The 15,743-nt window shown below is 41.9% G+C and overlaps 1 protein-coding gene across 6 annotated transcripts in view; it reads left to right on the forward strand.

Annotated features, from left to right (window-relative positions):
- Positions 1 to 15,743, forward strand: part of RGL1 (ral guanine nucleotide dissociation stimulator like 1) — a 303,693-nt gene that overhangs the window by 252,182 nt on the left and 35,768 nt on the right. For all 6 annotated transcript variants that reach the window (XM_054247899.2, XM_002807704.5, XM_035280227.3 and 3 more), the window contains 4 exons: positions 4,006 to 4,190; positions 7,173 to 7,297; positions 8,184 to 8,399; positions 12,535 to 12,638. In XM_054247899.2, the coding sequence (XP_054103874.1) occupies positions 4,006 to 4,190; positions 7,173 to 7,297; positions 8,184 to 8,399; positions 12,535 to 12,638 (630 nt within the window). The remainder of the gene's footprint in view (positions 1 to 4,005; positions 4,191 to 7,172; positions 7,298 to 8,183; positions 8,400 to 12,534; positions 12,639 to 15,743) is intronic.

Raw genomic sequence — 15,743 nt, forward strand, 5'->3', positions numbered from 1 at the left:
CTTTGGAAAAGGAAAGCAGGTACTGGCTTTTCTCCTGACTAAGTTTAGGTTATGTCACAACATAGTAATCATCCAGTTTGGCTTCAGTAATTCCTTCTGTCTCTACAAGTTGTTCAAGAATCATCTCTTGCAGTTAATACTACAGTTTGATGCCTTTGATTTATCCCAGAGAGGATACCTCAAGGTACATGTGTGTGGGCACGTGTGTGCATGTGTGTGTGTGTGTGTTCACAGCAGTTACCTTCTTCCAGCAGGCCTGAAGCCACACGTATCATAGCATGGTTTGTATTCGGTGTCATTCTTCCTGTTGAGCCATTTTGCCTTTTCAATCCCTTCCTTCTCTGACTTCTGGCAAGTAGTTGTAAGACTTGACAATTATGTTTCTCTCCAGGCATCTCAAAATGTCCTTATTGACATTATATCATTTGAAATCTCAACTGATCAGTGAGTGTCAGGTCGATGGAGAAGGTGTTATTATGTCTCTTCCCCAGAGCGGGGTGGGGGTGGGGGTCAGTGGAGATAACTTACCTCTCCAGGCTTCCTTAGCTCCCCAGTACACAGCCAGGATGAGGGTTAGAGTTTTCTTTTTCCGGGTCTCCAAGGGTCCTGTCTGGGTCTGTGTACAGAGCCAAGTGGCTTCGGTAGTCTAACAGACATACCATTCCTGTATATTTGTGACTTCGAACTAGAATTTCCCTTCAGCGGTAAGGTTCTTTATATCCTCCCACTCAATTCTGCTCAGTATATAAGGTAGATCTTAGGAGTGGAGCCAGGCTGGGCAAGATGGAAAAACCATTGGCCAGTAATCCCATTTTTCCTTCATCATTATTTTGCGATGTTACTTTCTTTTTTAAATCTTAAAAATTTCACATTTGTATCTGCTTCTTAGTCTATCAAGAACAGAAAGTTTCTTCCCAGGACTGGCACACACAAAGCTACTGTGAGCTTTGGGCATGTTTCCAGGCCTTTCCAGAAAGCCTCCCTGCCTGGCATGCTGAGAAACACTCTTTCGACTAGGAGGGCAGGGGTCTGCCTCGCGTTCTATTGTGCTGTTTGTATATGTCTTTTCCCTTTCTCTGTTTCCTCTTCCTCCTCCCCCTTCATTCCTCTTTTGTGTGAAAATGCTTTTTCTGGCTAATTCAGTGTCTGAGTTTGTGGTGAACTTTCAAAGCTCCTTAGGCTAAGCTACAGGAAGGTCACTGTCACAAAGGGTAAAAAAATGCATAGATCACCAGAGCTTGTTAAAAACATCAGATTGAGGAATGCAAAATGTCCACCTAAGGGCAATCCAATCTAGACTAAGACTCCTCTTTAGGACTCCCCTAGGTCTTCTGAGGCTGCAGCTTTCCATGGAGGTAAGTACTGTGTGCTCTACAGAAGTACATGAGCACACAGAGGTGGAAGCAAGGATGCAAATATTCTGTAGTTGTGAGAGCCTGAAAACAACTTAAATATCTGTCTTCCAGTAGAAGCATACTTAAGTATGGTGTATCCATATCATGAGAACAAATAATATAGATCTAGAGGTAATGATGACGTATCTGTAACATACTGCTTAGTAAAAAAAAACCCATGTTGATTATATATATATATTGTTGTTGTTATTTGTTTGTTTGTTTTGAAACAGGGTCTCACTCTGTCACCCAGGCTGGAGTTCAGTGGTGTGATCATGGTTCACTGCAGCCTCTATTTCTTCGGTACAATCAGTTCTCTCCCCTCAGCCTCCTGAGTAGCTGGGACTACAGGCATGCACCACCACCCCTGGCTAATTCACTGTAGTTTTTGTAGAGATGGGGTTTCACCACATTGCCCAGGCAGGTCTCAAACTCCTGGGCTCAAGCAATCCTCCTGCCTCAGCCTCCCAAAGTGCTGGGGTTACAGGTGTGAGCCACCACACTCGCACATATTATGTATATTTAAATATGTATATGTTTCCACAGAAAAGCCTAAAAGGATATATTCCAACAGTTAACAAAAGGTCCTGGGAATGGGATTCGGATTAAGGGAGGGAATAGGTCTTTTGCTTTTTTAGTTTATATACATTTGTAAAATTTACTTTTTTGCAATAAATAAGGGATTTTATCATAATTAAGGATCACAGGCATTTAAGAAGTAAATTATATATTACCATCACTGACTCTTACCTGTAACTTCATGTTTCTGTCCGGGTGTTCTTTTAAGTGAAATACTTCTTGTCGTTAGGCTGCTGCTGTTCTTGACTTGAGCGTATGATGTCAATCATCGTCTCTCCATATCTGTTTTTCCATCAGTGTCATCATAAGAGTATCTTTTCGCTGAAATATTAAGAAATATTGAGCAAGTAGTGGTATTAATTAGATTAATTCATCCCTCTTTTTAAAGGTGCAAAACTGTTTTTCTGTATAAGTCAAGCTGAAATATGAAAATATCAGGTTTTCAATTTCTTCTGGCTTTCTGGAAGGAAATGAAATTATGGTTTATAATTTCATTTAATCTGGACTAAATATTTGGATTATTGAATTATTTCTATGACTTTTATTGGATGGTTTTATGTGTCTACTTTAGACGTAGATAATTGAATATTATAGTTCCAAATGCTTTAATGTTCCACATTAGTGAAACAGCGATGTACACTGTAGTGAAAACAGGGCTGCATTTATTTTCCTTCTGTTTGTACTTCAATTCCAAGAGTTAAGCATTAAATTGGCTTTAGTTATACTTGTGCTTTGATGATGGGCCAGCTTCTTGGTGTGAAAGAAATCAAGATGTGGAGAAAGTTAGACACACCTGTGAAAGCCCAGCCTTCAGTTTCACATACGTGGGTAATAACATAGTCCAGTTGTTTGTTAACTAAAAAAGAATGTGTTTGAAGTGTAATTAGATAATGAGAATTTTTAATGTGCTTTAAAAAACTCCTTTTGGCTGAAAACTTTTGGTAAAGTGTTTATAAAGATGAGGTGTTGTGTCTCTGTCGACAAAAGATGCATGAATTAATTTATAGTTCGTGTCATGTTCTTCAGCCGTCAGCCGTGAATATGCCTGGGCTGTATGAGGTGACCGGTAGCTGGGCAGGCAGAGTATTCTGTTCTTCTCCTTGACTGTGGCATGTGCTTGAGCCAGGAGTGTTGGTGAAGTCTTCTTTGAAGATGAAGCATAGAATAATAGCTCTCAAAACCTTTACCCTTTCTATCCTTCAGCCATTTGTCTCTTGCCTTCAGTGAGTGGTTGCCCCTAACCTAAAGACAACACGCTGTGTTATTACGAACATACCAGAGGGAGCTGTGCACACACAAATGACCCTGTCTCTTTTTGTGCGCTGGGACCGTGTCTTCCCCAAGGTGGACTCTGTGTGACCCACAGAGCCATCAGAAGAAATCACCTTTGCTTATCAAGTTTTTCTCTTTTATCTTTTAAAGACATAACTTCTCTACCTACTGTTTCTCCCACTTGAAACATATTCTTCTCATTGTGGTTTGGGAAACAAAAGGATAATTTTATGAGGACATTTTTAGTGTTCATGCTGAAGCCCTGGTGATCCTTGTCAACCTGACTTTATGCATTTATCTTTCCAAACTCAGGCACCTCCTTTCGTCAGATGGATTTCTGGCCTACTGGCAGTCAGTTATTTCCTAACATAGTAGGTGGCAGATTTTGTGGTATTTAATTTGAGCATAATCCCATTGTACACAGATTGCTTTGAAGTTTCTTCAGGATTCGCTAAATCTTCTACACCTCCATTTTTTCTGCCCTGTATGTGTTTTTCCAAAGTTTAGCTTCCTTAAAAAAACAAACAGAAAAATCTACCTTACCAGCTTCACTGCAGCACTCCACTTAAAGCAATGAAGTTTAGCTGGTTTGTTTTCAAGTACTTTAAATTCACTGATGTTTCTAGGAACTTTTGGATGATTGATCTCTTGACCACCTGCCCAGTTTCCCGGGTGCCCCTGGGGTCTGCCCTGGCGTCCAGGCCTTGTTCTGCCTCCCTATAGCCAGCGGGTGCAGTGACTGTCCATTTCTCTTTCTCAGTGCAATCGCTTCAATACTGAGGGCCTGGCTTGACCAGTGTGCGGAAGACTTCCGAGAGCCCCCTCACTTCCCTTGCTTACAGAAACTGCTGGATTATCTCACACGGATGATGCCGGGCTCTGACCCAGAAAGAAGAGCACAAAATCTTCTTGAGCAGTTTCAGAAGCAAGAAGTGGAAACTGACAGTGAGTACTTGTTTGCTCACAGGGAAAAGGCTAGCTGCTGATTCTGCAGCCTCCATGCTGGAGAATGGTTCTCCCTGTGCTGGCTAATAGGAAACCTTGGTACCCTCAAAAGGACACATGCTGGAGGGTTGGCTTGGGTATAAAATTCTCAAAGTTACTGAAGTGTTAATTGTGGAGCCTAGAATTTTAGGCAGAGAAGGGAATTTTCAAGACTACCTAGTCTGGCTCTCTCATTTTATGAATGAGGAAACTCCGGAAACTCCAGCTCAGAGAAATTAAGTAGTTTCCTGGGGTTTCTTCTGTTACCAGGAAGAGAGCCTCCTTGATGAATTTTTAATCTTCCTTTATCAACATGTACCACTCCGAACCTGAATCTGCATTTTATGATCTGCTTAATGGCTCCTTCTATCCTTCCATCACAAGCACCCCCATCTAGTGGTGGTCAAGGAATTAAGTCCAGTTCTGATCCTGCCCTCCCGAAAGCTTGGAAAAGGTGTCTGCCCTTCAGTATGGAAAAACATCACTGTAACGGGTCCCCTGCCAGTGCAGACCACCATCATTTGGCATCTCTGAGAGCCTCATCAAAGGAAGTTTTTGTGGCTGTGTTTTCCTATTTGAGGAATTGACTGCCTGTTTCCAAGGACACAGGAAAGACAGCCACTGCAGGTCATGAGGTGCTTGGAACTATCAGGCTGTGGAAAAGGTCAGAAAGAAGCTGGGACAGCCTTCCAACCTGATGTGTATCCCCTCACTGGGGTGCTGGGTGACAGTTGCCATGGTGGCTGACCCACTTGGAGCTCCTGACAGGCATTTCCCTGAAGGGATGCCTGACTTCATCAGTGAGGGAAAGGAAATGTTCCTCAGCACCAATAAGAAAAGCTGAATCAGCTCCAAAGAAAATAGACCTAAATTCCAAACAATACCTGCTGAATTTTTTATGGCTGGGGGACCAGAGAGAGGGAAATGCAATTGCATCATTGGACGCTGACTGCCAAATACTCTGTATCTCAGATGACTTCATCTGCCAGGAATGTTTGAATACCAGGGGCACTCCTCCAGCTGCGGACCTCAGCTCCCTTCAGGGCCTCCGTGCCTGGCTTTGTGCTGGAGTGTAAAATACAATGTTGGAGCCCAGCTATCCCCACTGGGGCTGCCCCTGGCTCTGAGCCTAATTGGGGAACCGGTGGGACCAGTCATTCATTGTTTCCAACCCAGGGACTGCAAGGCAGAGCTCACTTGGCAGGCTGAGGCAGGGGAGAGGGAGATTGCCTCGGTTCCCATGTGCTTGTTTTACCCAGTTTTACTCCTGCAGAAGCATCAAGCTCTCCTATATGTTTTTAAAAAGTAAAATTGTGCTTCACGTTTTTACTTACATCTGGAGGAGAATCAAAAGCAAAAACGCAGTGAAGAAGAGAAAGGATCATGTAATTTTCGTGCTCAGCAACATTATAGACATACAGTGGGCTGCTGTGTTTGCTGAATGAATGAATGAATGAATGAATGAATGAATGGGAAGATCAACCCTTAGCACATACCCTCCTCCTTGGTTGAAGTGGGTTAGGCTCTGCATTGCAGGGATTGGGATATATTTATGTATTTGCTGACAAGAGGCTGGAGAGGCCCTTTCTGAACCTTTATTTGGGATCCCAAGTTTCTAATTTCCCCACTAAATGAAACAATGCCAGAGTTGTATGGAGGAAGAATGATGAAATTAGATTGCTCAACAGCCTCCATGTCATGGGGTTTTAGCTGTTTTTAGCTTGTACCTGTTTGTGTCCCAGACTCTGGGGATAGGCATTGATCCCCTCCTACGTTTTCCAGTCGTAACCCAACCCCATTCGCATCTAGATCTTCAAGCCCTGGGTAAAGAGGCAATCCTTAAATCACATACCTCTCACCAGCATAGGCAGATACCCACATGCTGCCCCAAAGGGGAAGTGGTGTAGGGTGCACTCTCAGAAGCTCCTTTTCCCTAGAAAATGAAGAAAAGCCACTGTGACTTTATCCAAGATGCCTAATCGTCTTTTATCCTACAAAGAAAGAAAGGGCTCAAAATATAAACGTTCTGGGGTGGTGGTAACATGCTGATTTACGTTCTGCTAAGGTATAAAAGAATGGAACTAGATTCTTCTTTCCTTGAGAACAGGTTTGACAGGACAGAGCGTGAGGAATGTGAAGGGGCTGAGGTTGGGAAACAACCCGGCACTGGGGAGAGGTTCCAGGAAAGGAAGGCTGGGGATTTAAGTCAGGAAAACTTCATCAATGCCGGTCTTTCCAAATGGAGACTGGTGGTCCTGTTCCGGCTGTGGGCCCTTCCGCTTGTTATTCAGAGTCCTAGGTACTGACTTTCTCTTCTTCAGGCTGTGCCCTATGTGATTTGCTGATCAGTGACCTTGTCTATGATAGGTTCAGGTGCATTTAGTTGAAGACTATTCTGCTTCATGTATTCTTAGATTTGGGTGAAAGTTGAAAGTGACTCTGAACATTTTGAGAATTTTGAGGGCTTTATCAGCATTTCTAACACCATAATGGTTCATTTTATCACCCAAAATCTGGCCCACCTTCATGGAGAGTCCTTCCAGGCTTCTGGTTATAAGTTGCCCAGCAACCAAGAATGCATGGTTGGGGTTTAGGAGTTATTTGGATTAGTCCTGGAGCTAATCTCATCAAAGAGTTTGAAAGAGCCCTAGATGAGGGGCTCTCTAGACTTTGCCTGTCCTGGCTCTGCCCTTGGCCTAGGAGCCAGTGGTTTGTCAGAGTGAGAGCATGGAGGGCTCTGATCTTAATAGAGAATCTAAGAACAAGCAGAGATTGGAAGATCTCCGTTGCTCTCAGATGTATTGTGCTTGTGGTTGTCTCCCCGTGAGTATTCTGGAGGACTGGCCCTCTTCTTCCTAAATAAAAGAAGCCTGATGACTCTATAAATAAGATTATATACACTGGCCTGGCACCCAATTACTAATCTTTTCCATATGTGAACAGATGGGCTTTCCAACACGATCTCCTTCAGCCTGGAAGAGGAAGAGGAACTGGAGGGTGGAGGGTCAGCAGAATTCACGTGCTTCGCAGAAGATCTCGTGGCAGAGCAGCTGACCTACATGGATGCCGTATGTCTTCTCTTTGTGATCAGATGTATTTTCACTTAAAACATGGGGGAGTGATGGCACTGGTAGCCTGGGGAGAGCAGTGGAATAATGTGATTTAAGTCTTTTTGAATCCTTGAGAGAGGCTGAGCCTGCAGATGCAGAGTTAAAATGTGACTTGAATCAATCATCTGAATAATTCAGGCCTGAGCTCTTGCAATTCTAGGAGAAGGCGCTTTTTACTTGGAGCTCAAGACACAGAGGGAAATAAGAATTCAAATCCTAGTGAAATAAAATCTACCCTGTTCCTTGGAGCTCAAGACACAGAGGGAAATAAGAATTCAAATCCTAGTGAAACAAAATCTACCCTGTTCCTTGGGTATTTTTCTCCCTTTGCACTCATAAATATATCAAGATCTGAACTGTTTATTTGGAAGATTTTAAAGGGGTTAAAGTGTAAGTTAGGACAAAATAAATTCACAGAATCCACATGTGACTGTATGTGGCCCTTCACTTCCGTGTGTGCTTTCTGTACTTTTGAAGTTTGAATATTTTTGTGAGCTGGACATATTTGAGTATGGCAGTCACATTTCATAGGTTGGTGTTAGCTGGTAAATACAAGGAAAGAAAAAGGCTGTGAGGAGTTACCGTGGTGGTTTTAGCTCTTCTGTTTTACCACTTTTGAGAAGGCAGCATGAAACATGGTGGAGATTTTTCTTCTAATCAACATGATCCATGGGTATATTAATTATTTACTTTTGTCTGTTGAAATGGACACCATGAGGCACATCAAGTAGAAAAGGGTTATTCGGCCCTTCACAAAATACCAATTTACAGATGATCCGGATGATATGCTTTGCCACATGTAACGCCTGTGTTGTCCTTAAAGTCAGTTCCTCTCTTGTTCTAGCAACTCTTCAAGAAAGTAGTGCCTCACCACTGCCTGGGCTGCATCTGGTCTCGAAGAGATAAGAAGGAGAACAAACACTTGGCTCCTACAATCCGTGCCACCATCTCTCAGTTCAATACCCTCACCAAATGTGTTGTCAGCACCATCCTGGGGGGCAAAGAACTCAAAACTCAGCAGAGAGCCAAAATCATCGAGAAGTGGATCAACATCGCCCATGTAATTGTCTTTTATAAAATATTCTTTGTGTTTGGTAGACGCAGGAGACTACTCCATCACTTTTTTAAATGCCTTAGCTGTTTGGTTAAAAAGGCAGTCAAAAGACCATATATGAGAGCCCACTGGATTTTTGTTGTTGCTCCAGAGAAAGAAAAAAGTTGCCTTTCTAAACTTGGCAGTTTATTTCCTTACCTCCTTTTTTTTTAAAAATTGGACCCCTGCTCACTTCTTCCCAGTTACGGGCCCTCACACTGCTACCTCTCCAGAGTAAGACATTCTGCCTGCTTTTCGCTTTGTATTCACCACAGACTGAGTGTTGGTTTCAGCACCATGATCAGTAAATATAAATGGACAGTCTGCATGTCAAACGGATGGCTCTTCCACCCAGAGTGATTACCTATGCACCCTTCCAGTACCTGGAGGCATTACGTCATCTGCAGTTTTGAAGAGCTGGTACTTGCTCAGAATCCTGAATCTCTTTTCTAAAGGACTGAGACACTTAGAGAGATCTCACATTAATCTGAGTTCTTTCTGAGAGCCTCAAATCTGAAGTTGGAGAGGAGGAGTCTTTCTAGGCCTGAATTACATTGCTTTAGGTGTTGAAGTCTAGTCTCTTGGATGAACTGCTTACATGCCATGGGATCTCTACTTCTCAGCATTTTTTTTTTTTTAAGACGGGGTTTCGCTCTTGTTACCCAGGCTGGAGAGCAATGGCGCGATCTCAGCTCACCGCAACCTCCGCCTCCTGGGTTCAGGCAATTCTCCTGCCTCGGCCTCCTGAGTAGCTGGGATTACAGGCATGTGCCACCACGCCCAGCTAATTTTTTTTTTTGTATTTTCAGTAGAGACGGGGTTTCACCATGTTGACCAGGATGGTCTCGATCTCTTGACCTCGTGATCCACCTGCCTCAGCCTCCCAAAGTGCTGGGATTACAGGCTTGAGCCACCGCACATGGCCCCTCAGCATCTTATATCATGCCTGAGAAAATGTCAACAGTGTGCAGTCAGTTGGCCACCAGATATTTTGTGAACTCCTAATGTGTGTAAACCACAATATTCTGTACTTAGAGGACATACTAGGATAGAGCATCATTATTTGTTTACAGGAACCTGTACTCAAATTAAGAAAGCTAAGACATACTGGAATTATCTCAGCCTGAGGCAGTAGAGGAGTAGGGCCATATGAGATAAACACCATAAAAGTGGAGAAGAGAAAAATCATTTTCTGATTGGGGTGATCAAGGAAGTTTTCATGGATGAATTGACATTTGAAATTAGCTTTGAATAATAGATAGGATTTTTGGTATTTGAAGATAAGAGAGGTGCTTTTTTTTTTCCTAGGCAGAAGAAATTACATCAGTAAAACAATGATTCTGAAAAATTATTATGTAAATATCATATTAATTTGTGCTCTGGGCTATATGGGTCAACTCTCAACCAAAACACATTTTGCTTTATATCCCCTTAAATATATTTTTCCTTAAGCCCCTATTTATAGGGCATAATGTTACATTCTCTTTTATTGTCTTTGGTTAAAAAACAGAGACACAATTGTGCCAGAGAATTTGCCTTGTTTTGAGTCTTCAGATGGTCTGTTCTTCCAGACGAGAGTATGACAAAAGGTGCAAGAAACAGAGTATAAGTTGCATAAACAACTTATTCTATTTCTTTTATTCTAAATCGAGCTTATCGCTCAGCAAGTAAGAGATAAAAAAAGACGTTCTGAGTGAGATACAGCATGGAACTTCTCTGTCTTGTTAGAAGGATAAGGACTTTTTTTTTTTTTTGCCATCAATGTCACAGCACCTCTCAAAAGCAGACTGTCTACCCCTAATTCATTCAGCTACCGGCTATAGCGAGAATGCAGCATCAGTGAATATGACATAGTGGGACTCAAGCAATGACTTTTGGTCCAGATTGAATATAAATTGTGTGTTTATGTGGTAATAAGAAATGCAAGTTGAATCATTTGAAGTATATTTCAAATCCCATATCATGTGCTAACAAGGCCAAGGCCCCTTACTTTTCTTGGTGATATCATTTCCTTGTGTCTTTTGAAATTGTGTAGGGAAATGTAGTAAAATAATGAGACTTACAGGTGATTTGCTCCCAAGATTTATTTTACTTTCCCTGCATTCATCATGGTCAATTTCTTTTGAAAAGATGCTTGAAAAAATAAATTTTTCTGACCTAATATGACTATATTTTCTTGGACTGCCCTTCATGGTATGTTTTTACTTTTGTATCACATCTCCTGGAAGGTGCCTCTTTTCCCAGAAATGGGACCAGATGCCTTTTATACTCCTTTAAACCCTTAGTTTAAACTTCTTTTTGAATAATGTGTTCCATGTGTTTATTTCCATTTGTATGATATATCTGTGCCTGAGTTCCTTTATTTATTGCAAGTTTCCTGATTTTTAGAGTATAGCTTTTATGAACCTTTGTTGAACCATGCTCCCATAGGCTTAGTTTCCAGATTGGAATTCAGAACATTTCTCTTGTTCTTTTTCCTCCCCTCCCCTCTGCTTCCCTTTCCTCCCCTTCTCTCCCTTCCCTCCCTCCTTTCCTTTCTTCCTCCCTGCCTCCCTGCTTTCCTGCCTTCCTGCCTTCCTTCCTCCCTTCTTCCCTGCCTCCCTGCCTTCCTCCCTCTCTGCCTTCCTTCCTCCCTGCCTTCCTTCCTCCCTGCCTTCCTGCCTTCCTGCCTCCCTTCCTCCCTGCCTCCCTGCCTTCCTCCCTACCTTCCTTCCTCCCTGCCTTCCTTCCTCCCTGCCTTCCTTCCTCCCTGCCTCCCTGCCTCCCTGACTCTCTGACTCCCTGCCTTCCTGCCTTCCTTTGTTTCTCATTCTCTCTCTCTGTTTTCTCTTTCATTCTCTCTCCTTCTCTTTTTCTCTTTATATCTTTCTAAATAACGGGAGGACATTGAGTCATTTAAAAAGGGTAGACATGAGTTTTATTAAGTCTAAAGAAAACATTTGAGGGTTTGTTTGGCATAGTTTTCAGCGTCCAGATTTTGGCATGCTAAATTAGAGTGTGCTGTTTTTCCTTCATATTCAGGATTAGCATTTCTCTGTGAAATGATTCTCAGAGAGATTTACATTTATGTCCAATCACTCCAGATCTCTTACTCGAGATATTCTACACAAAGCCAAACGTGCTCACACGGTGTACTCACTTGTAAACTCTGGGTCTATTACACTGTCACATGCCTATATATGAAGCATCTTCTTTGACATAAGGCCTGGTCCACTCTCCTCACATTGCTACCTTTCCTATGCCAGCCAAGAATGGGACTTTCTCCCTGTCTGTTTTGCTGTCCCTGCTATTCAGTCACAGGACTTTGACTCTGAGGTCACTAACTGCTGATACTACAGGCTTCTTATGGTAGCTTAAGTTTCAGTAGCGAACCTTTCTCCTTACCCAGCAAATGGCATGCAGAATGTTTCCTGTTCTCTTTGTATTTTGTTTTAAAACACTGCCAAAATGAATTTTATTTTAAAAGGCCGAGTTATTTTAGAAGCATTGAAGTACCAAGGTGTTTTTGAATGTTTATGGTTGCAGGACAAGCCAATTTGAAACCAAATGAATATGTATAAAAATATTCCCCCTTGGCTAAAGGCGTAAATGCCAAAGTTCAACTTGTGGTGAATTTTTATTGCCGAGTTATATACACCTCTGTGGGCAAGGGTTGGTCATGAGATGTTCAGTACCATCTGACCTCAAAGTGGCTGCTGCCCGGCTCATTTTGTGGATCTAAAGATCTAAAGTGATCTTTCATGCATATTTTTAGGACGTCTGTGTGTTTTCAGCTGAGGAAAGTTGCTCATTCCAGCATAGCTCTGTAGACTTACGTCCATTACTGTTTTTACTAGGAAAGCTGGAAACTATAAAACTGTAACAACAACACACAAAAATATATTGACGGGAGAAAAACAAGCATACTGTGCCAAAATCTATAACGTGTTTCGATGACTGGGGTGGGAGGAAGGAGCCACTTTTTGATGTTCACTATTTATACAGCTGCCTATTTAGTGGTAAGAATTCACAGCAGCTGTGATACCTCTAAAACAGGAAACCACCAAGTCACTGTAACATTGATAGTTAAATGCCTTTTATGTTTTAATCACTCCCCATACAGGAATGTAGACTCCTGAAGAATTTTTCTTCCTTGAGGGCCATCGTTTCGGCGCTGCAGTCTAATTCCATCTATCGGCTAAAAAAGACTTGGGCTGCCGTCCCAAGGTAAGTTCCCAAGTGTCTACTCTACTTTTCTTTTGGCCGGGATAATTAGTTGTGATGGGTCCTCGCCTTCAAATCTCGAATCATATAACTAGAGAAACATCTTTGAAACCCTCTATGTGTTTCAGGCAGAGTGCATCTTACACATAGTCATGAGTGACTTTTGAGGCAGGGCTGCTGTAAAAATCACACTCATTCTAAGTATACCAAAGCCAAGATTATTGGCTTTGGGGATGATTTGAAGGATGTGCTTATTATCTGGATTTTGGGGGATAAGGCTGTGGAATGATGAAGTTATAGCAATTTGCCATTACTTCTGGTTATTTTTCAGCCTCACTGCAAAGCCCTAAGCTGTTTTAGGATTCAAGGGGTAATGTGTGCAGATAGGATATTAGTTCTTGATACTCAGTAGAAAACTACTTGTCTTTTCTGTTTCCACATTTTAAACGCTATCTTATGGACATTAAAAACCTTTAAATGTCCAGCCTGGGTAACAAGAGTGAAACTCCATCTCAAAAAATAAAACAAAAGAAAACCTTTAAATGTTCTTCCCTAAGTACCTGAAATTATTAACCGACTACATCCTGTGCTGTTTTTCTTCATATTTCTTGGTGCAGTCTTTGAAACAACTAACATTATCTCCTGATTGTTGCACTACTGCCATCTCTTCCATTTCCAGAACTTCACTGTAGATCAAAGAACTTTGTACAAAGAAAGGAAAGGTGAGGGAGGGGGCAATTCTGATTCTCTATCACTACAGATTTCGAGGCTGGGGATTGTGTCCTGAGTACAACTAAGCCAGCTACATTCAACAAGTCTGCCCAGGATTGAACTAGTCAGGAAGTTAGGATATATCAGGGAAGAATGGAGAAATTCTGCATGGTCTATACTGCGTATGGTATAGTCATTCTCAGTTAGGATAGGGAGGCCAGCTGGCTTCCCAGCCAGGCTGCCTTAGTGGGGCAGAATGGAAGGTCTTCGTCCTCAGTTTCCTAATTTTGCTCAGAGTTGATCAAGCCCTAAGGGTCTGACACTGTTAATTGGCAAGAGCCCCAAGCTGGTAAACCAGAGTTTCACAAATATATGCTGAAAACTGAGGGCCAGAATCTTCAAGCTTGCTGATTAGCTCATATTCTCACTCAGGGCATAGTCTACTTGATGGAAGCCGAGTTATTTATTAGGTGATTCTTTGACGGGTAAAAAGAAGAAATGAAAGTGGGTGTTTGTAATGCCTCATGCTACAGAGCGGACGAAGCCACAGCGACTTGCACTCCAAAGCTCGTGCTTTGTTTATGACGCTAATATCTATCAGTAGAAGAACCAGCAGGCTTTTCAAAGTCCAATGCAATTTTCTTGATTACTACTCTTTTCTTGGGTTCTTTCTTCTCTTTATTATTTTGAATAATCAAGGTGATTGCGTGTGTTAAAGAGAGATTAGTTGGTTGATTTTCCTGTACACATTTCTCCTTAAGAATGATGAGGTCATATAAAGTCATTACTTGGTAGGCCCTGGGGAATATGGTGGGAAAATCAGAAGCATGCAGTGTCCCTACCCTCCACACCTCCACACCTCCACTTCCATCTTCTTTCCCTCATCACCACTCCGCACCCAACTGTAGTATCAAAAACAAAGGGACAGTCAAGTGTTAAAATGTAGCCTCACTGGATTCATTGCAGCCTTGTCTGACTGCCATGAAAGGTAATCCTGCCTTTCTTTGGTGGTTGATAAAAAGAACACTAAGGAAAGTCATGTGACCGGCCTAAGATTTCTTCCACAGCAAGTGTGAGACTAAAACACGAGCAAAAAGTAATAAACTTATATCTTAGTCTCCTTGGTTGCCATATGAGAAGGTTTATTCTAGCTGACTTTTAAAACATTTTCTAAAGACAAACAAAAAACCCTCTAAGCTGCATTCTGAAGAACATGTTCCTGCTTTGTTTCTTAGTTGGTTTCAGCAAGGACACTACAGAATTGTCACCGTTTTTTAGAGAAGACACTTCTAGATCCACTTTACATGTTCTCCATTGCATCTATACACAGTGCATCTATACAATGGAATATTATTCAGGCATAAAAGGAGTGTAGTACTGATACAGGGTGTAACGTGAAGGAACCCTGAATGGAAGGAACATGCTAAATTAAAGAAGCCAGCCACAACAGCTGCACGTCATATACTTGCACTTATATATGAAATGTCCAGAATCAGCAAATCTGTGGGAACAGAATGTAGATCAGTGGTCACCTAGGGCTGGGCTGGGAGGACGGTAGGGTCACAGGGTGATAGCTAAAGGGCAGAGGGCTTCCTTTTGGAGTGGTAAAATATTCTAGCATTGATTATGGTGATGACTGCACAGTTCTGTGAATATACTAAAAAGCACTGGACTGTACACTGCAATGCTATGTGGATTATATTGCAGTAAAGCTGTTATTTTTAAAAAGAAGTGGAAAAAGGTACCCTATTTTGTTATCACTTTCTCTATAATCCTTTACATTTATAGCTTTCAGTAGACAGGATACCTATTTCTCTTTGTATAGGGCCACAAATAACTAATTTTGAAATTATTTTCTCTAAAATATGAGTAGCTTAATGGTTTTCCTTATTATTTAGGGTAATCTTACATTCACTATAAAACAAACAGGCTCTTAATAATGGTTTTTTCCATAATAATGAGAATGTGCATATATAGTGATATTGCCCCTATTAATTCTTTGTTTTCAGAATTATGCACTCATTAACCCTGGAGGGTGTGGAGAGAAAACCATCAGGCTGACAGAGATGTAGTGTCCTGGAAAGGGAGCGGGCAGAGCAGGTGCTTTGCATATGTGGTTTCACTCACTTTCCTAGCACTTCCATAAAAGCGCTGTCACATTTCCCTTGTAGAGACGAGAAAACTGAAGCTCAGCAAAGTTAAGCAGCGTGTCCAGGATCATTCAGAAAGTGAGTGGAGAGTTGCAATTGGAACTCACCACGTCTGGTTGCAGAGCCCATCCTGGTTCCAACATTCTCCTCTGACTCTGAGAGTGAATGCTAGCCTGTGAGCCAGAAAATCTGGGTTCTATACCTGCAACTCTCAGCAGTTATTCATGGAAATTTGGGCAAATCCCTG

Source organism: Callithrix jacchus, chromosome 18 (genome assembly GCF_049354715.1).
Source record: "Callithrix jacchus isolate 240 chromosome 18, calJac240_pri, whole genome shotgun sequence".
Taxonomy (NCBI): Eukaryota; Metazoa; Chordata; class Mammalia; order Primates; family Cebidae; genus Callithrix; species Callithrix jacchus.